A 26,021-nucleotide genomic window follows, 5' to 3' on the forward strand; every position below is an offset into this window, starting at 1 on the left:
CCCTGCAGGGGTGGGGGTGGGCTCCACCCAGGGTGAGTACTGGGACCTTGGAGAATTCATACCTTGTCCCCATTATCTAGAAGAGCACTGGGAGTGATCCAGGGACATGTTTCAACTATGAAAAAGGCATCTGAGGGGCTGCACATGAAACGGTGGAACATCTAGTTGAAGCAGGCAGGGCAGGCTGAATAGAGGATGGGCTAAGAAGCAGAGAGCGGAGTTACATTTACCCAAGAATATGAGGAGTCCAGATAGAAGATGGAGATGTGTGTAGAGAGGCTGTTTGAAAGATACTTGAAAGGCCCAATAAAACCAGGTGGGGAGGTGAGGCAGAGAGGACCCGCAGGACTGATATGTCTGATTGGAACACCATGAGGCAGGCCAGTTAGGGATTATGAGAAGAGGGTAGGTTTTAGACCACTGAATAGGTAGGGGAATCCTTTCATATGTAGATTGATTTCTGGAGTGGGGCCATCGGTGGAACTGCAGGTTTGGATTACTAGTGTCTTGGAAGTAATGGAATCCATGGGCATGGGTGAGATGACCCTGGGAAGGATGCAATGATTTGTGAGAGGCCAGAGATGAGGTGGCACAGCCTGAGACATGGCCTCAGGTGTGAGGATAGTCAAGGCTTTGATTTCCTTTTTTCTGGGAATTCTAGGCCCTGTCCCACTATCTTAGGCAAAGCTAAGGATAGACCTCAGGCAGAAGAGGGGGGCTGGGTGGTACCAAGCAAGCTATGTGGGTAACGGCAAGCCTAACTAAGTGGCTGGTTACTGAAGTGCAGTCGTGGTGTAGGGACGTCACATCATTCCACTGTGTCCTTGCAAGCACTTTGGTGATAGCTTGCAGCCTTATGGTCCCATGATGGCTGCATGTCCCCAGAGATGGGTAAATAAGCATGGCAAATAGAATGCCCTGTCTGCTTGTAACAGGCCAAAACCTTCCACTAGCTCCTCAGCAGACTTCCTGTGCCATCCCTTGGCTAGAATAAGATTGATATGGCCACTTCTGGCAGCGAGGGAGGCTGGGAACATGAAGACCTTGCAAAGGGGGATGAGATTGCCAGGCTAGACAATAGAAGGGCTAGAATTCACCCAACTGCTCTGGGAAGTGGTCGGGTCATTGGTGTGGGTGGAGGTTGGCCTTGGAAGTGGAGAAACCAAACCAAGTCTAGGCCTACGGAGGGAGGCCTCTTGTTGGGTTGTAAGGAGACTGCCCACATAAATGGGGAGGGAGAGTTGATTCAGAAAGTGACAAGATTCAATGGAGTAGTGTCTATCTGCCATGTGCCAGACACAAGTGCCACTTTGGGGACCCGCAGGTGAAAGGGCTGCTCCTTTCCCTCAGTTTACGCAACTGAGTTGTGACCCCTCCATTGTGCCAGGGCTGGGCTAGGGGCTAGAATCACGGTAATAAAGACAGTCCCTGCCCTGCAGAGGTTAACTGAAAACTGGTATGTAATGGGTAGAAGCCAGGGATGCAGCCAAATATCCTACAGTGCTTCCCACAAGGGAAATGTCAGTAGTGTCTAGGTTGAGAAATCCTGGTCTAGTGCAATGGTTCTCAAACTTTTGGAGTTAGGATCCCTTTATATGCTTAAAAATTGAGGACGTCCAAAGAACTTTTGCTTGTGTAGCCTCTGGAAAATTCCATCGCATATGCAAGAGAGAATGGCAATAAAAATTGTTGTGAAAATAGTTTTGACTTTGTGAACCCCCCGATAGGGTCTCCTGAATCAGTAGAAAGCCTAGGATCACTTTGAAGAATGTCTGGTCTGGTGTTTTAAGGTTACAGCTCTGGAACCAGAATTCCCAAGTGCCAAGCACTAGCTGGTGCAAAGGGAATTAACGTTTCTAGTCCTCAGCTTGGCCTATTGTTGCCCATAGGCGACAGTGATTATTTATCTGCCGCCTAAGGGTACTATTTACCGGGAATATAGTACTTAACCTGGGCCAACTGTTTACTAGTTATCATTGCTGTAACTCCAGCAAATACACAGGGCCTGGGACTGATTTGCCTGCAACACGTTTGTCGAGAGAATCTAGTTCTGGCGCGGAAGGGGCCCGCAGGCCTGGGTGGCACTCTGGTTGTGGTGACCTCTTTGCGTTAGGTTTTGATGGAGAAGGGTAGTGCACTGAAGGAAAGGCATTCTGGTCAGGCTAACAAATACGCATCTCCCAGGCTGGGGACTCACGGTCCCCTCACAGTATGGGACCAAAAGGACCCGGAACCCTTTTGTGTCCCTGAGCACTCTCCCAATGTCCTCATCCACCTCGGGGACCTCTGCCTCCACCGTCCATACAACTGCCTACCCTGACTCGACATGGCAGAATCCTACCAGGCACCTTTCTCTCTCCAGTTCCTAGCTAGAAGTTTTACCCTGCCAACTGGTCTCAAAGATCACTGCCCACGCTCGGATGGCCGCCTATCCCTGAGGCGCATCCGAGCGTGGGGTCGATTTTCAAGATGGCAGCAGCCACCGCCCGTCTGTTTGGGGGGCTCGGTTTCCGTTTCCGGTACCAGAATCCGGAAGTGGCCGTTGAGGGGCCTCTTCATAGCTCCAGCTGCGGTGGCTGTGAGACTAGGGCGAACGGCGATGGCGGAGGTCTCAGCTGCGGCACTGTACCGACAGCCACAGTGCAAAGCAATGCCGGGCTTGGACAGCCAGCGGCGCCAGATCGAGAACGGCGAGACTGGGCGAGAGCGTCCACTGCGGGTCGGCGAAAGCTGGTGAGGCAGGGCTGCAAGCGGTACCTCAGCTGAGGGAACGGTGGGGGCGATGGCAAGGATGGCAGCCTTCACGGCAGAGGTCCACCGAACCGCCGGGAGTGGGGGGGAGTGGCCTGTGGGACGGAGCGTGAAGGAGACGGGGAAGCGCCTGTGAGTGGCCCGCCGTGGGGACAGAGGGGGCCTGTGTGAGGGCCTCGGCCACCGGAGAGGCAGAGGCGGGGCGGGTTCTGTGGGGAGGCGACCGCGGAGGTGGGGCCGAGGCTGCGCAGTGAAACTCGGAGCGTGGAAGGGAGGTGGCGGAGGCCGGGGGCGCGTGGCCTGGTCGGCTTGAGCAAATGTAGCATCTGGAGGTAGGGCGGCCCGTGGCAGCTCTGCGGAGCGCCTGAGAATGAGGCTGGGCGGGTGACGTCCGGCAAGAGAGCGGAATCCGAGCCGAAGGGCTGCGGACGGTGGGAGGTAGCTGGCTCCTGGGAACGAGGCTTGTGACGTCCGTCGAGGGTGTGTGTCCTGAAGCCGAGCAAAGGACTGCAGAGGGGAGGTGCTGTCTATGTAGTAGAAAATGGCGCCTGCGAATGAGCAAAGTTTGTGACGCGGCGAGGTTTTTGCCTCTGGCGGAGACCTTCTTCCCAGGACGGGAGAAAGTGCAGGTGATTGGCATGGGAGGGGCCTTTGGTGTTGCCTCTGTTTTCTGTTTTAGTACTGTTGTGCTTTTGTAATCAGAAGAAAATAGCTTTAAAAAGATGTCGATGCGTACCTTGATAAATCAGCTTGTTTTACTGATTTCTTTGCTAACTTAGTGCTTGAAATGTACTATTGCTGGGTTCATTTTCTTACTCGCCGAATTGCATCTCGTTTAAGTTGCGAAATACGTAAGACCTAAAAAGATGACATAAAACGTTCACGTAGCCCAAATTGATGGACATTCTATAAAAATAAACGGCCTTTGGACATTCTATAAAAATAAACGGCCTTTGCTCTTCAAAAATGTCAAGGTCGTAAAAGACAAAGGATGAAGAACTGTTCCAGGTTGAAGGAATTAATGGTATTTAATAAGTTGTGATAACTAAATGCAATCTGTGATCTTAGATTGGATCCTGGAGCAGGAAAAAAATCACTTAAAACAGATTAATTTTCTCTCTTTTGCTGTAAAAGATGGTGGAATTTGGAAGGTCTGTAGATTAGATATTGGTTCTGCTCATTTCTTGCCTTTGATAATTGTATTGTGCTTATGAAAGGAAATACCTTTGTTTTTAGGAAATACACATAGAAATATCTAGGGGTTAAATAACCATCGTGTAAGCAGCTTACTCACAAATGGCTGGGAAAATAGCATATATAAAAACATATTTAAAGAAACAGTAGGTAAAATGTCAAATTTGGGGGATCTGGATGAAGGGCATACGGGAGTTCTTTGTATACTTTCTGCAATTTTCCTGAGTCTATTTAAAAATAAAAAATGTAAAGAATAATAAAACAAAAAACTGAATTCACCAGCCTGGTTAAGAATTCAGACCATTACCTTACGGCATCCTACAGTCTCCCTCTCTGTGCCACGGGAAACTTACCCTGATTCTTAATTTCGTTAACATTTTCCGACCACTGTATGCATTCCTAAATAGTGTTTGTGGTCTTAGCTTTCATTTCATGGAGGATATATATGAAATCATACTGGATGCATACCAGGTGCCCTTAGCATCACGTCAGGTGGTGCATGGTATATCCACATGACATCATTGGTGATGTTGGCCTCGATCGCTTGGTGAAGGTGGTATTTGTGCGATTTCTCCACTGTAAAGGTACTATTTCCCCCTTTCTGTACACGGTAATTCTAATAAAAACATTAGGTATGTCCATTCCTCAAAACATTTTAACAGCTTCCCATCTCACTCAGTGTAAATGCTTAAATTCTTACAATGACTTACAAAGCTTTCGGATTACGAAGTTGGTCCCCGGCTCTGATTCTTCTCCCATCTCTGATTACCCTCCCCCTCATTCTCTCCATCCCTCCATATTGTGCTTTGCTTTCCTCAAACCCCTCACACATGCTGTCACCTGAGGTTTTCCCATGTTACAGTTCTTTAATCATGTTGAGATTTCCCAAATCGGGAATACGCAGTCAAGCAATTTTTTTTAAACCATTACGCTGTAGCTCTCCAGCAAGGAAAAGCCTTAATCCATCCTGAGAATAAACGATAATGGGAACGTTTTTATAGCCCATTTGGAGGTGTTCAGAGGGGCCTGGGGGATTGGATTCCTGCGCATCCTACCTTTACAGCTTTGTCATGACAGTACCCTTTAAAATTACGCCACCCGTATGGGTCTCCTTTTGGGGTGTTGAAAATGTTTTGGAACTAGACAGAGGTGGTGGTTGCACCACATTGTGAGCGTACTAAATGCCACTGAATTGTTCACTTTAAAATGGTTAATTTTATGTTATGTGAATTTTTAAAATTAACGTTCTGTCAATAAAAATTACCCCACCAATGTTGGTTCAATATTGAAGCCAGTTTATCTCTGCTACTGTGGATGATACCGTGAAAAGTTTTTCTGTAACTATTTTTTAATGCATATCTGTATAGGTAAGAGCAAACAAAGCAGTTCTTTAATTTGCCATCCATTTTGTAGGGGTTTACTGCTGTGGTCAGGAAATTTGTGTTTATAAAGCTTTGCGAAGTCACTGACTAAGCCCCAAATCATAGACCTATTATCAGTATTAGTATTTGCACCTTCTAGCTTTTGTCAGCTGGCAGATGTGGGTGAGGACAGTTATTAATTTGGCCATCTGAACTGAATTAATTCCTAGGAGCTGTTTGTATTTTAAGAGTAAACTCAACTCTCTGGTAGTATAGCTTCCTTGGCAATTTGCAGGTTTTCTTTTTTGAGGTTGAACCATCTACGAACATATTTAGATCAGTGATAGTGGAGGGTGCCTCTAGAAAGTTTGTGCATGGTGTGGATAGTTTCCTAACAGGTAAGCAGGCATGGGGTTCTTTGTTACGGTGCAGGAGGGAGGGTGTCCCCCGGTTCAGTGTTGTGGGATGGATAGCGATGTGGGAGTGCTCTGTTGAAGGTTTAAGGGTTAGCCTGGAAATGTTGGTGGATTTTCTCAGTGGAGAAGTCTGCACGGCATAGGGAATCATTAAGTTTAATGAAGACCTTAAAATGAAAGCAACTGAAATTTTTCACATTTGATTGACGATTGTTGCTATAACTACAGATATGTCTTGGCTACTGGATCTCATGAAAGACTGAAACAGCAGGCCTCTGACAGTTCCCTTGTGATTGAGTTAGTACCCCTAGTTGTTTGTTCAGACTTTTCAAAAGGGAAAAAAGGGCTTGTGAATCCAGTATCCTGCAGGGGGATTCTCTTGGTAGACAGTAACTGTGCAGTCTGTTGCTTGAACACGAGTATGCCTTTTAGCTTGACATATAGGCAGTTATTGAAAAACATTTATGTTAGCATATCTAATTACATATTATGAACTATAATTAAGCTAGGAAGATAAACCCTTTTTGGTCTGTTGGTTTTTTAAATATTAAATATAAAGAAATCCAGGCTTGAAAAAAATCAGGTTTATAAAAATTTCAAGTTACTTACAATTTGGAGCGTTTTAGGTCAACATAATGATGCCCATTGTCATTCCTTTTAAAGGGCAAAGGAGCAGATTTTTAGGTTGTCTCCCAGAAATAATTCAGGCATAAAAGAACATTTTAACAGTGTTATTTTTCTGAGTTTGGGGCCTGAATTGGGAATGACAAATCAAGAATAGATGTTAGAAAAGACAAGATAAAAGTTGAAGGAAAGACAAATATTTATAGTCAGCTTTGTAACAATGCATGGTGATAAACAACAAAGATTGTTAGGAGCTTACTTTTTCTTAAGCAAGGAATCTCTTAAAAATGAGTTAAGAGGATGTCAGAAAGCACCAAGAATTAAAAATAATTTGGTGACAAAAAGGAACTTCTAATCTGGGTATAAATTAGTGTCATTTTATAGAAAAGGCTCAAGGTGCTCAATTTCCTCCTTTGGTACACTATTCATTTAATAATTTTTACAGTAAGGGATTTATTTATTTGCTTTTATATATATTTAGGCTTATGCAGATATATGATATAATACATTTAAAACAATGTAATATTGCATTTACCATTTGAATAAGCTAACAGCCTTTTAATAAACAACTAGGGAATCATCATTGTACTCAGTATAATTAACCAATTGTGTAAATCATTACTTAACCAAAGTACCAATTTTCTTTTCTCCAGACACTAGAGCAAACTGAAGGACAGAAAATACTATTTAGTAATTTTTTCCCAAAATCACATATTTCCTATCATCTTAACAAATTTGAAGAAGTACAAATGTATTTCTATATACCAGCAACAAGAAATTAGAAAATTAAAAGATATCATTTATGATAGCATCTAAAATATTGAATACCTAGGAGTAAATAGAACAATATGGGTGCTTTTCCGTCAGACAGTAACAACTGTCATGACTGCCACCTGGGCTGACAGATAGGAGACATCCTGATTTCAGAGATGTTAAAAATTTTTTAAAGCATCTGAATTGAAGAAAGAAAGATTTTGTGAAAAGTTGTGTAAAACTTCAGACTTCTATGAAGCCTTTAGAAATTCAGGTCATAGCCAGGTCTGGAGGTTGCTTGCCCCTATAAAGGGTTATTTTAATGTTGGTTTCCTGTAAAATCTGTTCTTCAAAAAAGATGAGTAGTGCTTCCCTTTGCATTGAAAGTCCCATTAACTGTAAATTAGCTCTCTACTGAATAAATTAACCTCCTGACCGTCAGTGGAGGCAGTTAAAGCCATGAAGCAGGTGGTATAGGTGTAAGCAGGGGAATCCCTCTAGATGAGTGATGGGAAGTTTGTGGCATGAGCCACCAGGGCAGGGAGGGCGTGTGTCCTTGGCATGACTGTTATGCAGGGGCTGTGGGGGCCAGAGCAGCCAGAAAAAACAAAACAAAACAAATGTTTGCCTATTGAGGTGACTTGTGAGGCTTCTAAGGTTTTTCTGTCCCTCCATTCCCTTGCCTCTCAGATCCTTTTATAAACAAAGGAAAGGTGCCATTTTAAAGAAGCCCGTTTTTAGGGTTAAATTGCTGGAAAACTAACCAATGTTACGTATTTTTCAACCATTTTGTAATTTAAAAAAAAGTGTTTATTTAATGGTATTTACTACTTGGGACAGCCTTTTATGCGTCAGAAATTCATAGTGTGTGTGTATGTCTGTGTGTGTTGTGTGTCTGATACATGTGTGAGCTTTTACATCCAAGCCCTGGGGTTGAAACAGTAACAGGTAACATTCATTTAGCATTTACTATATATCAAGTATTTTTCACACTTGAGAATTTCTCATGGCATTTTACAAAGGCAGGTTGCAACAGTCCTTAATGTTTAACCTAGTAGAACACGAAAAAGTTTTTCATATAAAAGAGAACTAATCTGCTTAAAAATGGTTCAGATGGTAAATTTCATTGTGTTTTTATTTATTTTATTTATTATTTTTAAAATTTTGTTATCATTAATCTACAATTACATGAAGAACATTATGTTTACTAGGTTCCCCCCTTCACCAAGTACCCCCCCACACCTCATTACAGTCACTATCCATCAGCGTAGAATCACTACTTGTCTTCACTGTGTTGCACAGCCCTCCCCATGCCCCCCCACATGCTAATTATACATGGTAATTGTAATACCCCCTTTCTTCCTCCCCACCCCTTATCCCTCCCTTCCCACCCATCCTCCTCAGTCCCTTTCCCTTTGGTAACTGTTAGTCCATTTTTGGGTTCTGTGAGTCTGCTGCTGTTTTGTTCCTTCAGTTTTTCTTTATTCTTATACTCCACATATGAGTGAAATCATTTGGTACTTGTCTTTCTCTGCCTGGCTTATTTCACTGAGCATAATACCGTCTCACTCCATCCATGTTGTTGCAAATGGTAGGATTTGTTTTCTTCTTTTGGCTGAATAATATTCCATTGTGTATATGTACCACATCTTCTATACCCATTCATCTACTGATGGACATTTAGGTTGCTTCCATTTCTTGGCTATTATAAATAGTGCCGCGATAAAAATGGGGGTGCATCAGTCTTTTTCAAACTGGGCTACTGCATTCTTAGGGTAAATTCCTAGGTGTGGAATTCCTGGGTCAAATGGTATGTCTATTTTGAGCTTTTTGAGTAACCTCCATACTGCTTTCCACAATGGTTGAACTAATTTACATTCCCACCAGCAGTGGAGGAGGGTTCCCCTTTCTCCACAACCTCGCCAACATTTGTTGTTGTTTGTCTTTTGGATGGTAGCCATCCTTACTGGTGTGAGGTGATATCTCATTGTGGTTTTAATTTGCATTTCTCTGATGGCTAGCGATGTGGAGCATCTTTTCATGTGTCTGTTGCCCATCTGAATTTCTTCTTTAGTGAACTGTCTATTCAGCTCCTCTGCCCATTTTTTAGGTGGATTATTTGCTTTTTGTTTATTGAGGTCCATGAGCTCTTTATGTATTTTGGATGTCAACCCTTTATTGGATCTGTCATTTAAGAATATATTCTCCAGGTGGGGCGGAAGATGGCGGCGTGAGTAGAGCAGTGGAAATCTCCTCCCAAAACAACATATATCTATGAAAAAATAACAAAGACAACCCTTCCTAGAATAAAGACCAGAGGACACAGGACAATATCCAGACCACATTCACACCTGAGAGAACCCAGCGCCTCGCGAAGGGGGTAAGATACAAGCCCCAGCCCCGCGGGAGCCGAGCGCCCCTCCCCCCAGCTCCCGGCGGGAGAAGAGCAGGCAGAGCGGGAGGGAGACGGAGCCCAGGGCTGCCGAACACCCAGCCCCAGCCATCCGGGCCAGAGTGCAGGGCCCTCGATACTGGGAAAACAGGGCAGCAAGAACAGTGAGCAGGCACTGGAGGCTGGGCGACAGAGGACATAAGAAAAGCGCGCGACCATTTTTTTTTTTTTTTGCTTTTTTGCTGCTTTGTTTTGGCGAGAGCTTTTTGGAAGTCTTAAAGGGACAGGGACCCCAATATTAGGGAAACAGGGCAGAAAGACCGGTGAGCAGAGGCCTGAGGCTGGCACCGGAGAATAAAGAAAAACGAACGACCACCTTTTTTTTTTTTTAATTAAAAAATTTTTTTTTTTTTTTTTTTTTTTTAATTAAAAAAATTTTTTTTTCTTGTTTTTTTTTGTGGTCGTTGTTTTGTTTTGGCGGGTGCTTTTTGGAAGTCTTAAAGGGGCAGGGCGGGCCACTTAATCCAGAGGTAGGGAATCCGGGATCTCTGGGCACCCTAACCCCTGGGCTGCAGGGAGCAGGGAGGCCCCTTACGGAGATAAATAGCCTCCCAGCAGCTCCTGCTCCAACGCGACTCCACCATTTTGGAGTAGCTGCCCGAGCCAGGCCACGCCCACAGCAACAGCGGAGATTAACTCCATAGCAGCCGGGCAGGAAGCAGAAACCCTGTCTGCGCGCAGCTGCGCAGCACAAGCCACTAGAGGCCGCTGTTCTCCCAGGAGAGGAGGGCCACAAACCAACAAGAAAGGAAGTCCTTCCAGCCGTCACTCGTCCCAGTTCTGCAGACTATTCCTATCACCATGAAAAGGCAAAGCTACAGGCAGACAAAGATCACAGAGACAACACCAGAGAAGGAGACAGACCTAACCAGTCTTCCTGACAAAGAATTCAAAATAAGAATCATAAACATGCTGACAGAGATGCAGAGAAATACGCAAGAAAAATGGGATGAAGTCCGGAAAGAGATCACAGATGCCAGAAAGGAGATCGCAGAAATGAAACAAACTCTGGAAGGGTTTATAAGCAGAATGGATAGAATGCAAGAGGCCATTGATGGAATTGAAATCAGAGAACAGGAACGCATAGAAGCTGACATAGAGAGAGAGACAAAAGGATCTCCAGGAATGAAACAATATTAAGAGAACTGTGTGACCAATCTAAAAGGAGCAATATCCGTATTATAGGGGTCCCAGAAGAAGAAGAGAGAGGCAAAGAGATGGAAAGTATCTTAGAAGAAATAATTGCTGAAAACTTCCCCACACTGGGGGAGGAAGTAATCGAACAGACCACGGAAATACACAGAACCCCCAACAGAAAGGATCCAAGAAGGGCAACACCAAGACACATAATAATTAAAATGGCAAAGATCAAGGACAAGGAAAGAGTGTTAAAGGCAGCTAGAGAGAAAAAGGTCACCTATAAAGGGAAACCCATCAGGCTAACGTCAGATTTCTCAACAGAAACCCTACAGGCCAGAAGAGAATGGCATGATATATTTAATACAGTGAAACAGAAGGGCCTTGAACCAAGGATACTGTATCCAGCACGACTATCATTCAAATATGACGGTGGGATTAAACAATTCCCAGACAAACAAAAGCTGAGGGAATTTGCTTTCCACAAACCACCTCTACAGAACATCTTACAGGGACTGCTCTAGATGGGAGCACTCCTAGAAAGAGCACAGCACAAAACACCCAACATATGAAGAATCGAGGAGGAGGAACAAGAAGGGAGAGAAGAAAAGAATCTCCAGACAGTGTATATAACAGCTCAATAAGCGAGCTAAGTTAGGCAGTAAGATACTAAAGAGGCTAACCTTGAACCTTTGGTAACCACGAATTTAAAGCCTGCAATGGCAATAAGTACATATCTTTCAATAGTCACCCTAAATGTTAATGGGTTGAATGCACCAATCAAAAGACACAGAGTAACAGAATGGATAAAAAAGCAAGACCCATCTATATGCTGCTTACAAGAAACTCACCTCAAACCCAAAGACATGTACAGACTAAAAGTCAAGGGATGGAAAAACATATTTCAAGCAAACAACAGTGAGAAGAAAGCAGGGGTTGCAGTACTAATATCAGACAAAATAGACTTCAAAACAAAGAAAGTAACAAGAGATAAAGAAGGACACTACATAATGATAAAGGGCTCAGTCAAACAAGAGGATATAACCATTCTAAATATATATGCACCCAACACAGGAGCACCAGCATATGTGAAACAAATACTAACAGAACTAAAGGGGGATATAGACTGCAATGCATTCATTCTAGGAGACTTCAACACACCACTCACCCCAAAGGATAGATCCACTGGGCAGAAAATAAGTAAGGACACGGAAGCACTGAACAACACAGTAGAGCAGATGGACCTAATAGACATCTATAGAACTCTACATCCAAAAGCAGCGGGATATACATTCTTCTCAAGTGCACATGGAACATTCTCCAGAATAGACCACATACTAGGCCACAAAAAGAGCCTCAGAAAATTCCAAAAGATTGAAATCCTACCAACCAACTTTTCAGACCACAAAGGCATAAAACTAGAAATAAACTGTACAAAGAAAGCAAAGAGGCTCACAAACACATGGAGGCTTAACAACACGCTCCTAAATAATCAATGGATCAATGACCAAATCAAAATGGAGATCCAGCAATATATGGAAACAAATGACAACAACAACACTAAGCCCCAACTTCTGTGGGACACAGCAAAAGCAGTCTTAAGACGAAAGTATATAGCAATCCAAGCATATTTAAAAAAGGAAGAGCAATCCCAAATGAATGGTCTAATGTCACAATTATCGAAATTGGAAAAAGAAGAACAGATGAGGCCTAAGGTCAGCAGAAGGAGGGACATAATAAAGATCAGAGAAGAAATAAATAAAATTGAGAAGAATAAAACAATAGCAAAAATCAATGAAACCAAGAGCTGATTCTTCGAGAAAATAAACAAAATAGATAAGCCTCTAGCCAGACTTATTAAGAGGAAAAAGAGTCAACACAAATCAACATGATCAGAAACGAGAAAGGAAAAATCACGATGGACCCCACAGAAATACAAAGAATTATTGGAGAATACTATGAAAACCTATATGCTAACAAGCTGGGAAACCTAGGAGAAATGGACAACTTCCTAGAAAAATACAACCTTCCAAGATTGACCCAGGAAGAAACAGAAAATCTAAACAGAGCAATTACCAGCAACGAAATTGAAGCAGTAATCAAAAAACTACCAAAGAACAAAACCCCCGGGCCAGATGGATTTACCTTGGAATTTTATCAGACATACAGGGAAGACATAATACCCATTCTCCTTAAAGTTTTCCAAAAAATAGAGGAGGAGGGGATACTCCCAAACTCATTCTATGAACCTAACATCACCCTAATACCAAAACCAGGCAAAGACCCCACCAAAAAAGAAAACTACAGACCAATATCCCTGATGAACGTAGATGCAAAAATACTCAACAAAATATTAGCAAACCGAATTTAAAAATACATCAAAAGGATCATACACCATGACCAAGTGGGATTCATTCCAGGGATGCAAGGATGGTACAACATTCGAAAGTCCATCAACATCATCCACCACATCAACAAAAAGAAAGACAAAAACCACATGATCATCTCCATAGATGCTGAAAAAGCATTTGACAAAGTTCAACATCCATTCATGTTAAAAACTCTCAGCAAAATGGGAATAGAGGGCAAGTACCTCAACATAATAAAGGCCATCTATGATAAACCCACAGCCAACATTATATTGAACAGCGAGAAGCTGAAAGCATTTCCTCTGAGATCGGGAACTAGACAGGGATGCCCACTCTCTCCACTGTTATTTAACATAGTACTGGAGGTCCTAGCCACGGCAATCAGACAAAATAAAGAAATACAAGGAATCCAGATTGGTAAAGAATAAGTTAAACTGTCACTATTTGCAGATGACATGATACTGTACATAAAAAACCCTAAAGACTCCACCCCAAAACTACTAGAACTGATATCGGAATACAGCAAAGTTGCAGGATACAAAATCAACACACAGAAATCTGTGGCTTTCCTATATACTAACAATGAACCAACAGAGAGAGAAATCAGGAAAACAACTCCATTCACAATTGCATCAAAAAAATAAAATACCTAGGAATAAACCTAACCAAAGAAGTGAAAGACTTATACTCTGAAAACTACAAGTCACTCTTAAGAGAAATTAAAGGGGACACTAACAGATGGAAACTCATCCCATGCTCGTGGCTAGGAAGAATTAATATCGTCAAAATGGCCATCCTGCCCAAAGCAATATACAGATTTGATGCAATCCCTATGAAACTACCAGCAACATTCTTCAATGAACTGGAACAAATAATTCAAAAATTCATATGGAAACACCAAAGACCCCGAATAGCCAAAGCAATCCTGAGAAAGAAGAATAAAGTAGGGGGGATCTCACTCCCCAACTTCAAGCTCTACTATAAAGCCATAGTAATCAAGACAATTTGGTACTGGCACAAGAGCAGAGCCACAGACCAATGGAACAGACTAGAGAATCCAGACATTAACCCAGACATATATGGTCAATTAATATTTGATAAAGGAGCCATGGACATACAATGGCGAAATGACAGTCTCTTCAACAGGTGGTGCTGGCAAAACTGGACAACTACATGTAGGAGAATGAAACTGGACCATTGTCTAACCCCATATACAAAAGTAAACTCAAAATGGATCAAAGACCTGAATGTAAGCCATGAAACCATTAAACTCTTGGAAGAAAACATAGGCGAAAACCTCTTAGACATAAACATGAGTGACCTCTTCTTGAACATATCTCCCCGGGCAAGGAAAACAACAGCAAAAATGAACAAGTGGGACTATATTAAGCTGAAAAGCTTCTGTACAGCAAAAGACACCATCAATAGAACAAGAAGGATCCCTACAGTATGGGAGAATATATTTGAAAATGACACATCCGATAAAGGCTTGACGTCCAGAATATATAAGGAGCTCTCACGCCTCAACAAACAAAAAACAAATAACCCAATTAAAAAATGGGCAGAGGAACTGAACAGACAGTTCTCCAAAAAAGAAATACAGATGGCCAACAGACACATGAAAAGATGCTCCACATCGCTAATTATCAGAGAAATGCAAATTAAAACTACAATGAGGTATCACCTCACACCAGTAAGGATGGCTGCCATCCAAAAGACAAACAACAACAAATATTGTCGAGGCTGTGGAGAAAGGGGAACCCTCCTACACTGCTGGTGGGAATGTAAGTTAGTTCAACCATTGTGGAAAGCAGTATGGAGGTACATCAAAATGCTCAAAACAGACTTACCATTTGACCCAGGAATTCCACTCCTAGGAATTTACCCTAAGAATGCAGCAATCAAGTTTGAGAAAGACAGATGCACCCCTATGTTTATTGCAGCACTATTTACAATAGCCAAGAATTGGAAGCAACCTAAATGTCCATCAATAGATGAATGGATAAAGAAGATGTGGTACATATACACAATGGAATACTACTCAGCTATAAGAAAAGGGCAAATCCAATCATTTGCAGCAACATGGATGGAGCTGGAGGGTATTATGCTCAGTGAAACAAGCCAAGCGGAGAAAGAGAAATACCAAATGATTTCACTTATCTGTGGAATATAAGAACAAAGGAAAAACTGAAGGAACAAAACAGCAGCAGAATCACAGAACTCAAGAATGGACTAACAGGTACCAAAGGGAAAGGGATTGGGGAGGATGGGTGGGTAGGGAGGGATAAGGGGGGGAGAAGTAGGGGGGTATTAAGATTAACATGCATGGGGAGGTAGGAGAAAAGGGAGGGCTGTACAACACAGAGAAGGCAAGTAGTGATTCTACAACATTTTGCTATGCTGATGGACAGTGACTGTAAAGGGGTTTATAGGGGAGACCTGGTATAGGGGAGAGCCTAGTAAACATAATATTCGTCATGTAAGTGTAGATTAGTGATAGCAAAAAAGAAAAAAAAAAAAGGGCAGTTCCTGTGTGGTAACCTCCAACGAGTTCTACACAAGGGTATAAAGGGCATATAAAAGTGTAGGCAAAGGGTCTGTTTGTATTTATACAGAGGATCAAAGCCTAATTGGGCTACCCCGAAAATGAACTAAGATACGATATGAAAAAGAACTTCCAACATCTGCACCCTCTGGAAGACTCATGCCAGAAGATGATCATCAAAAAACCCCAACAAAGATCCACGCACTGCTACAGCTGTAGATGCACTCATCCCACCAGTTCCTGGACCTGCCATGGGAATGAGGAAGGAGATATCTAAGCTGGCCTGTGCATACAGTAAAACAACAAAATTGGACTGGATCTATACTGTTGGAACTCAACCAAGAATTTGGAGAAGTGCAAATTGTAGCGCTCCAAAGTCTTACAACTACAAACTATTTATTGTTAAAAGAGCATATGGCATGTGAACAGTCCCCAGGAATGGGTTGTTTTAATTTGTCTGATTTCTCTCAGACTGTTCAAGTTCATTTGGACAATATCCACCATATCATAGATAAGTTTTCACAAATGCCTAAGGTGCCTAACTGGTTTTCTTGGTTTCACTGCAGATGGCTGGTAATTACAGATATGCTTTGGTTATGTAACTATACTCCTATTATGTTAATGTGTGTGTGCAATTTAAGTAGTAGCTTAAAACCTATACATGCTGAAGTTACTCTACAAGAAGATATATCAAAGAAATAATCAATCTTCCCATGTTTTCTTCCGCCTGCTACTTCTATAGCTTTTCTTCTTCCTTCCTAATTACAACCCTTAAATAGAATTCGTGCCTCATATCAAATTTACCGAGTATCATAATTCTTCCAAGTGGTAAAGATACCTCAAGACAAATGCTGGGCATAGAAGCCACAGGGCATAAATATGCAAAGAAGTAAAAAGCTAACTTTTTCAAACAATAAGGCTTCTCTCTCACTTACCAACTTCACATTTCCCTGTATGGCCCCGGAAGATGACTGGTTAGCCAGAGACGGGTAAGATTCCTCAAGGGAGGAACAACCTAAGACAGGCACAGTCGCAGGGGGGCCATCAGGTGAGAAATTGGGGATCAACAGAGGTGAGGCTTAGAACCTCACCCCCCCATTCTGAGAGAAATCTTCTGCATACGTGGATGTTTTATTGCCCTGGTCTAGCTTGGATTAACACATAGTCTACAGGCACACACCTGATCATCTACATGTGCTCTCTTACAACACTAAACTATGTTTTCTACCTTTATCTTGTATCTACCTACCACTTCAGCATTTTATTAAAAATAATAATAATAAAGAGAGAAATGTGGTATCCACATATAAATCAAGTATAAAAACCAAATGAGTATTCATATTTGAACTGACTGTTTAGAGTTCATAATGCATGAGCAAAACCGAAAGTTTCTGTGATGACTGCCCTTGTACTGTTCACTATGTAACTTATTCATTATGTAAGAATTTGTTCTACATGTAAAAACTTGTTTGTTATGCCTCAGAAGATTGGAGACTGACAAAAATTAGGCTTGGGGTGGAATAATGATTGTGCATTGAGCATTGACTCCCCTATACAGCATTTTATTGTCGTTAACAACCATTTGATCAATAAATATGAGAGATGCCCTCACAAAAAAAAAAAAAAAAAAGGACAGACTTCCAATGGTAAAATAAATTAGTAACCGGGATGTAAGGTATAGCATAAGGAATATAGTCAAGATATTGTAACAGCCTGGTAGGGTGATAGCTGGAACCTAGAATTATGTATATAAATGTTCTACCACTGTGTTGTACACTTGAAACTCATGTAATGTAATACTGTGTGTCAACTACCCTTCAATAAAAAATAATTAAAAAAAAAAAAAAAAAAAAAGAATATATTCTCCCATACTGTAGGGTAGCTTTTTGTTCTATTGATGGTGTCCTTTGCTGTACAGAAGCTTTTCAGCTTGATATAGTTCCACTTGTTCATTTTTGCCTTTGTTTCCCTTGCCCGGGGAGATAGGTTCATGAAGAAGTCACTCATGTCCAAGAGATTTTTTCCTATGTTTTTTTCTAGGAGTTTTATGGTTTCATGACTTACATTCAGATCTTTGATCCATTTCGAATTTACTTTTGTGTATGGGGTTAAACAATGATCCAGTTTCATTCTCTTACATGTAGCTGTCCAGTTTTGCCAGCACCATCTGTTGAAGAGACTGTCATTTCCCCATTGTATGTCCATGGCTCCTTTATTGTATATTAATTGACCATATATGTTTGGGTTAATGTCTGAAGTCTCTTTACTGTTCCACTGGTATGTGGCTCTGTTCTTGTGCCAGTACCAAATTGTCTTGATTACTGTGGCTTTGCAGTAGAGCTTGAAGTTGGGGAGTGAGATCCCTCCCACTTTATTCTTCCTTCTCAGGATTGCTTTGGCTATTCGGGGTCTTTGGTGTTTCCATATGAATTTTTGAACTATTTGTTCCAGTTCCTTGAAGAATGTTGTTGGTAATTTGATAGTGACTGCATCAAATCTGTATATTGCTTTGGGCAGGATGGCCATTTTGACCATATTAATTCTTCCTAGCCAAGAGCATGGGATGTGTTTCCATTTGTTAGTGTCCTCTTTAATTTCTCTTAAGAGTGTCTTATAGTTTTCAGGGTATAGGTCTTTCACTTCCTTGGTTAGGTTTATTCCTAGGTATTTTATTCTTTTTGATGCAATTGTAAATGGAATTGTTTCCCTGATTTCTCTTTCTATTGGTTCATTGTTAGTGTATAGGAAAGCCACAGATTTCTGTGTGTGAATTTTGTATCCTGCAACTTTGCTGAATTCTGATATTAGTTCTAGTAGTTTTAGAGTGGAGTCTTTAGGTTATTTTATGTGCAGTATCATGTCATCTGCAAATAGTGACAGCTTAACTTCTTCTTAACCAATTTGGATTGGTTGTATTTCTTTGTTTTGTGTAATTGCCGTGGCTAGGACCTCCAGTACTATGTTGAATAACAGTGGGGAGAGTGGGCCTCCCTATCTTGTTTCCGATCTCAGAGGAAAAGCTTTCAGCTTTTTTTTTTTTTTAAATAATTATTTTTTATTGAAGGGTAGTTGACGCACAGTATTACATTACATTAGTTTCAACTGTACAACACAGTGGTAAAACATTTATATACATAATTCTAGGTTCCAGCTATCACCCTACCAAGCTGTTACAATATCTTGACTATATTCCTTATGCTATACATTACATCCCGGTTACTTATTTATAAGCTTTCAGCTTTTTACTGTTCAGTATGATGTTGGCTGTGGGCTTATCATATATGGCCTTTATTATGTTGAGGTACTTTCCATGTATACCCATTTTGCTGAGAGTTTTCATCATGAATGGATGTTGAATTTTGTCGAATGCTTTTTCAGCATCTATGGAGATGATCATGTGGTTTTTGTCTTTCTTTTTGTTTATGTGTTGGATGATGTTGATGGATTTTCGAATGTTGTACCATCCTTGCATCCCTAGGATGAATCCCACTTGGTCATGGTGTATGATCCTTTTGATGTATTTTTGAATTCGGTTTGCTAATATTTTGTTGAATATTTTTGCATCTACGTTCATCAGGGATATTGGCCTGTAATTTTCTTTTTTGGTGGGGTCTTTGCCTGGTTTTGGTATTAGGGTAATGTTGGCTTCATAGAATGAGTTTGGGAGTATTCCCAACTCTTCTATTTTTTGGAAAACTTTAAGGAGAATGGGTATTATGTCTTCTCTGTATGTCTGATAAAATTCCGAGGTAAATCCATCTGGCCTGGGGGTTTTGTTCCTGAGTAGTTTTTGATTACCGCTTCAATTTCTTTGCTGGTAATTGGTTTGTTTAGATTTTGTGTTTCTTCCTCGGTCAGTCTTGGAAGGTTGTATTTTTCTAAGAAGTTGTCCATTTCTTCTAGGTTTTCCAGCTTGTTAGCATTTAGGTTTCAATAGTATTCTCTAATAATTCTTTGTATTTCTATGGGGTCCGTTGTGATGTTTCCTTTCTCGTTTCTGATTCTGTTCATGTGTATTGATTCTCTCTTTCTCTTAATAAGTCTGGCTAGAGGCTTATCTATTTTGTTTATTTTCTCAAATAACCAGCTCTTGGTTTCAGTGATTTTTTTCTATTGTTTTATTCTTCTCAATTTTATTTATTTCTTCTCTGATCTTTATTATGTCCCTCCTGCTGACTTTAAGCCTCATTTGTTCTTCTTTTTTCCAATTTCTATAATTGTGACATCAGACTATTCATTTGGGATTGTTCTTCCCTCTTTAAATATGCCTGCATTGCTATATACTTTCGTCTTAAGACTGCTTTCGCTGCGTCCCACAGACGTTGGGGCTTTGTGTTGTTGTTGTCCTTTGTTTCCATATATTGCTGGATCTCCATTTTAATTTGGTCGTTGATCCATTGATTTTTTAGGAGCATGTTGTTAAGCCTCCATGTGTTTGTGAGCCTTTTTGCTTTCTTTGTACAATTTATTTCTAGTTTTATACCTTTGTGGTCTGAAAAGTTAGTTGGTAGGATTTCAATCTTTTTGAATTTACTGAGGCTCTTTTTGTGGCCTAGTATGTGGTCTATTCTGGAGAATGTTCCATGTGCACTTGAGAACAATGTGTATCCTGTTCCTTTTGGGAGTAGAGTTCTATAGATGTCTATTAGGTCCATCTCTTCTAGTGTGTTGTTCAGTGCCTCTGTGTCCTTACTTATTTTCTGTCTGGTGGATCTATCCTTTAGAGTGAGTGGTGTGTTGAAGTCTCCTAAAATGAATGCATTGCATTCTATTTCCTCCTTTAGTTCTGTTAGTATTTGTTTCGCATATGCTATTGCTCCTGTGTTGGGTGCATATATATCTATAATGGTTATATCCTCTTGTTGGACTGAGCCCTTTATCATTATGTAATGTCCTTCTTTATCTCTTGATACTGTTCTTCGTTTTGAAGTCTATTTTGTCTGATACTAGTACTGCAACACCTGCTTTCTTCTCTTTGTTGTTTGCACGAAATATCTTTTTCCATCCCTTGACTTTTAGTCTGTGCATGTCTTTGGGTTTGAGGTGGGTCTCTTACAAGCAGCATATAGGTGGGTCTTGCTTTTTTATCCATTGTATTACTCTGTGTCTTTTGATTTGTACATTCAGTCCGTTTACATTTAGGGTATTATTGAAAGGTATGTACTTATTGCCATTGCAGGCTTTAGATTCGTGGTTACCAAAGGTTCAGGGTTAGCTTCTTCAGTATCTTACTGCCTAACTTAAATCGCTAATTGAGCTATTATAAACACCGGTGATTCTTTATTTCTCTTCCTTCTTATTCTTCCTCCTCCATTCTTTATATGTTGAGTGTTTTATTCTGTGCTTTTTTGTGTTTTCTTTAACTGCTTTTGTGGGTAGTTGATTTTATTTTTTGCCTTTAGTTAGTATTTGGTTGGTCTGCTTTCTTTGCTGTGATTTTATTTTCTCTGGTGACATCTGTTTAGCCTTAGGAGTGCTCCCGTCTAGAACAGTTCCTCTAAAATACCCTGTAGAGGTGGTTTGTGGGAGGCAAATTCCCGCAACTTTTGTTTGTCTGTTAATTGTTTAATCCCTCCTTCATATTTAAATAATAATCATGCTGGATACAGTATCCTTGGTTCAAGGCCCTTCTGTTTCATTGCGTTAAATGTATCATGCCATTCTCTTCTGGCCTGTAAGTTTTATGTTGAGAAGTCTGATGATAGCCTGATGGGTTTTCCTTTGTAGGTGACCTTTTTTTTCTCTCTAGCTGCCTTTAAAACTCTCTCCTTTTCCTTGATCTTTGCCATTTTAATTATTATGCGTCTTGGTGTTGTCCTCCATGGGTCCCTTCTGTTGGGAGTTCTGTATACTTCCGTGGTCTGAACGATTATTTCCTCCCCCAGTTTGGTTAAGTTTTCAGCAATTATTTCTTCAAATACACTTTCTATCCCTTTTTCTCTCTCTTCTTCTTCTGGTACCCCTGTAATGCGAATATTGTTCTGTTTGGATTGGTCACACAGTTCTCTTAATATTGATTCATTCCTGGAGATCCTTTTATCTCTTTCTGTGTCAGCTTCTATGCATTCCTGTTCTCTGCTTTTCTCTTCCATCAATGGCCTCTTGCATCTTATCCATTCTGCTTATAAATCCTTCCAGAGATTGTTTCATTTCTGTAATCTCCTTCTGGACGTCAATCCTTAGCTCTTGCATATTTCTCTGCATCTCCATCAGCATGGTTATGACCTTTAGGTTGAATTCTTTTTCAGGGAGATTGGTTAGGTCTATCTCCCCATATTCCTTGTCAGGGGAGGATGTTTGGGTTAGTCTGGTCTGTATCAAATTCTTTTACCGTTTCATGGCAATAGAGGTATTTGTGGGGAGCTTGTGCCTGTGTTGGCTGGGAGACCATCCCTTCTTGCTGGTTTGTGGCCTTCCTCTCCTTGGAGAACAGCGACCCCTAGTGGCTTCTGCTGGGTAGCTGCACGCAGACGGGGTTTCTAATTCTTGCCAGGCCACTGTGAAAGAAGCTCTGCCCTACTGCCTCAGGCTGCTTCTCCACTATGGCGGAGCTGGTCAGAGGGGAAACGGGCGGGAGGCTTTTTATTTCCTTGAGGGCCCTCCAAGCTGTGCTGCCGCCCAGGGGATTAGGGGACCTGGAGTTCCCCGGGATTCCCAGACGCTGGGCTAATTGTCCCGGGACGTTTCCGTCCAGCTGTGTGGTCCCTGTCCCTTTAAGACTTTCAAAAAGCACTCGCTTTTCTTTGTCCCAGGGCGCTGGCTGTGGGGACCTGCTCACAGGTCTTACTGTCCTGTTTCCCTAGTTTCCAGCACCCCACGCATGCGCTGTGTGTCTGCGCTCCAGTGCGGATGACTAGGGCTGGGTGTTTAGCAGTCCTGGGCTCCCTCTCCTTCCCCGCTCTGACTCCTCTCCTCCCGCTGGGAGCTGGGGTGAGGGGCAGTCAGGTCCCACTGGGCCGGGGCTTGTATCTTACCCCCTTCACGAGGCGCTGGGTTCTCGCAGGTGTAGATGTAGTCTGGCTGTTGCCCTGTATCTTCTGGTCTCTCTTTTAGGTATAGTGTATTTGTTGTATTTTCAAAAATATATATGGTTTTGGGAGGCGATTTCCACTGCTCTACTCACACCGCCATCTTGGCTCCACCCATTATGTGTTTTTTTACCAGAATTTTTTAAAAAGGTCCAGGTACTCACCATAAGCTCAAGAGTTTATTATGAAGCCAAAATCCTAAATACAAAAATGATGAAAAAGGATGATATGCAGTTTTTGAAGGTGAACTTCATGATTTGTTTTTAGCATTTTAAATTCTTTCCAGTTTCTGAGCAGAGTCAGGATTTCATAATCCATTCCTTAGCTGAAGATTTTTGCCTTTCCACATCCTTTACAAAATGAACTCTTAGCGAATGGCTGAAGCCTTGTAACCGCTGCAAATAACAAATATTTTGAGTCTGATTATTGTTTATCCTTTAAAAAAACCTCACATTTCCTGGCAGTCTAGATGTGGGTGTTTGTTGTTGTTGTTTACAATCAGAAAATGTGCTCAATAATGGCAAAGTCAAATCTCTTCTCGTATCCTAAGTAGTTAGGTAATCAAGCCAAATCTGAATTTCACTGAATAAAATCTTGCTTCTACTTTACTTTCATATGCTGCTGAAACTTTTTTTCTTCTTGTTGAATTCTGGGAAGAATTTTATTTTTTGAGATATAATTGACATATGATTTTGTATTAGTTTAAGGCATACATGAAATTTGTCATCTTGACTTGTAATGTGTTGATACTCTTAGTTTGATAACAATGGGAAATGGTACCACTGACCCCCAGATATCCATGTGACACCCCTGTTGCCTGTCCGGTCCAGGTTCCTTGTGGAGCAGCACTGGTACAAACAGTGGGAATTATACGTGCAGGGAAGAGACCAGGATTCCAGAACCTTCCCTGGCTACATTAACAATGCTGAGCTCTTTGAAGGTACCAGGCCTCTGCCTCCCCATATCAGCCTAGCCCTGGAGTTCTTGTCCCCTCTGTCCCCACAAACGGTCCTAAGCCCCTTCTCTGTGCTAGGTCACTGGTGAAATGACCACCAGAGTGACTCATCACTTTCCTTCCCTGAATCTTCCTCTGCCACCTCTCCCTGCCCCTGCACAGACCAAATAAACTGGCACCTCAAGAAGGGATTGTTGGAAGGGGAAGACTATGTGCTGCTCCCAGCGGCTGCTTGGCATCACCTGGTCAACTGGTATGGTCTAGAGCATGGCCAGCCACCCATCGAACACAAGGTATAGTAGGTGGGGCAGGTGCTGGGGAGTAGATTCTGTGGGGAGTGAGATAGGACAGAAGCCTTGTAGGCCCAGGATGGGTCCAGTCTCGTGTGGATATGTGTCTTCCACATAAGCTGGATAGAGGCACCTGTGTCTGCACTCCTCTGTCCTCGTTGCATTGGTATCTCAGGGTGTTCTTGTGTGTGTTCACCTGTGTATATGCTCCTCTGATCTCAGAGGTGGTTGCGCCTGCCTCTGCGTGTATATTCCATGGGGGTACACCTGTGTACCTGCCTTTCCTCCCTCCCAGGTTGTGGAGCTGCACAGCATCTGGAAGGTTGAAGTGTACCCAGTAGAGCTGCTGCTTGTCAAGCACAGTGATATGGACACACCTCACACTGCTCAATTCAGCCACACAGATTCTGTTGGTGAGTCTAAGGGTCATAGAATAAGTTGGCATTACCAGCTGTTGGTCCCAGCTTAGTGACCTAAGAATGCATGGAGTTCAGCTGTGGCAGACTGAGAAGGCATTGGTCAGATTTAGGAGGACCAAAGAGGTATTGGTCAAGTTGGACAGAGGCCCTGAGGGGTCTCCTAGAGTCCTGAGTATGTGAGCTACAGTATAGTGGCTTAGATGTTGTAGCAAAGGGTATTTGCTGGGGGTCTCAAGTCCTGAGTATAGACCAGTCAGCTGGGACACAGGGTATTGGCCAGGTGTACACAGTCTGTGCAATGCGTCAGGAGTCTGATAGGAAAATGGGTTCATCATTCTGGGTCCCAAATGCTCCATCACCCTCCACAGACCTAGTTTTGTGTACCGCTCCAGAGCAGTTTCTGGTGAGCCCCCAGGAAGAAACCCGGCTGTGGATTAAGAACGCAGAGGGCTTTTTCAAGAGGTTGTGCAACACACACATCACAGTGCTTGACGCCGCCCTCAAGTCTGGGCAGGTGAGGGTGGGAAGGGCTTTTCTGCTCCCCAGCTGTGCTCAGATGGGGGGAAGTAAGGAGTGGGGGCTCAGTGCCCAGAGGCCCTCCGTGAACACCTTTCTTGCTTTTTCTTTCTCTTTCTGTAACCCAGCTGGTCATCATGGAGACCCGAAACAGGGATGGCACTTGGACAAGTGCCCAGCCACAAGCCATGTAAGCCCTGGGGTTGTCTGGTCCAGAGTGAGCAGAATAGGTGATGCCATAAGCACATTTCACCCTCATGCAATAGACCCCCAGCCACTAAGAGTTTCTCATCTACCCCCAGGAACAGCGCATCGGAGGAAGATCAGGAATTCCATGGCCAGCCAGGCATCTGTGGTCTCACTAACCTGGGCAACACATGCTTCATGAACTCGGCCCTGCAGGTTGAGCCATTAGGCTGTGTCTGGCACAGCTGCAGGGGTGGGCTTCAAGTGGTGGGGGTTTGGGGACAGAGCTGGGGGCACAAGGGGTCAGGTTGGAAGCTAGGGCCCCGTAAGTCCAGCTCGACATACCCATGGTCCTCACTGGAGCATCAATACCTTCTCCCTCTGCTTGCCCCCTGCTTTCCTTTTCCTCTCCTTTGTCACCACGTTCTTCCTTCTCCTAATATGCTGCCGTCTTCTCTCCTCCATCACCCACCACTTCTCTCTGTCCCCACCTTGGTCATCTCTCTCCTCTTCTGTGCCTCATTCACCCGGGCCCTGCTCTGTGCAGTGCCTCAGCAACGTGCCACAGCTCACCGAGTACTTCCTCAAAAACTGCTACCTGGAGGAGCTCAACTTCTGCAACCCACTGGGCATGAAGGGGGAGATTGCAGAGGCCTATGCAGACCTGGTGAAGCAGGCATGGTCCGGCCGCCACCGCTCCATCATGCCGAATGTGTTCAAGGTGGGACTCGGCTCTGGGCTGCCCCCTACCCACCCCTTCTGGACTCTCATAGCTCCTCCTCTGATGGCCCTGCCCATTTTCTCAGACCAAGGTCGGCCACTTTGCATCCCAGTTCCTGGGCTATCAGCAGCATGACTCACAGGAGCTATTGTCATTCCTCCTGGATGGACTGCATGAGGACCTCAATCGTATCAAGAAGAAGGAATATGTGGAGCTGTGTGATGCTGCTGGGCGGCCAGATCAGGTAGGCACTCCTGAAGACCCATTCCGAGAGCCCCAGTAGAGCCACCAAGGCCTCTGCTCA

The 26,021-nt window shown here is 42.7% G+C and overlaps 1 protein-coding gene across 9 annotated transcripts in view; it reads left to right on the forward strand.

The window, feature by feature from the left end:
* The first annotated feature begins 2,551 nt into the window (after window positions 1–2,551).
* The window catches only part of USP11 (ubiquitin specific peptidase 11), a 29,033-nt gene continuing 5,563 nt past the window's right edge, over window positions 2,552–26,021 (forward strand). For 3 of the 9 annotated variants that reach the window (XM_036907427.2, XM_036907429.2, XM_036907431.2), the window contains exons 1-9: window positions 2,554–2,733; window positions 23,461–23,570; window positions 23,748–23,878; window positions 24,171–24,288; window positions 24,663–24,808; window positions 24,939–25,000; window positions 25,113–25,212; window positions 25,544–25,717; window positions 25,803–25,961. In XM_036907427.2, coding sequence (XP_036763322.2) covers window positions 2,600–2,733; window positions 23,461–23,570; window positions 23,748–23,878; window positions 24,171–24,288; window positions 24,663–24,808; window positions 24,939–25,000; window positions 25,113–25,212; window positions 25,544–25,717; window positions 25,803–25,961 — 1,134 coding nt within the window. In that variant the 5' untranslated portion in view covers window positions 2,554–2,599. Of the gene's footprint in view, window positions 2,734–3,003; window positions 3,381–23,460; window positions 23,571–23,747; window positions 23,879–24,170; window positions 24,289–24,662; window positions 24,809–24,938; window positions 25,001–25,112; window positions 25,213–25,543; window positions 25,718–25,802; window positions 25,962–26,021 lie in introns of those variants that run through there. The other 6 variants (XM_036907432.2, XM_036907433.2, XM_036907426.2 and 3 more) reach the window with 5 other exon arrangements.

The sequence above is a fragment of the Manis pentadactyla genome, chromosome X (assembly GCF_030020395.1).
Source record: "Manis pentadactyla isolate mManPen7 chromosome X, mManPen7.hap1, whole genome shotgun sequence".
Classification (NCBI taxonomy): domain Eukaryota; kingdom Metazoa; phylum Chordata; class Mammalia; order Pholidota; family Manidae; genus Manis; species Manis pentadactyla.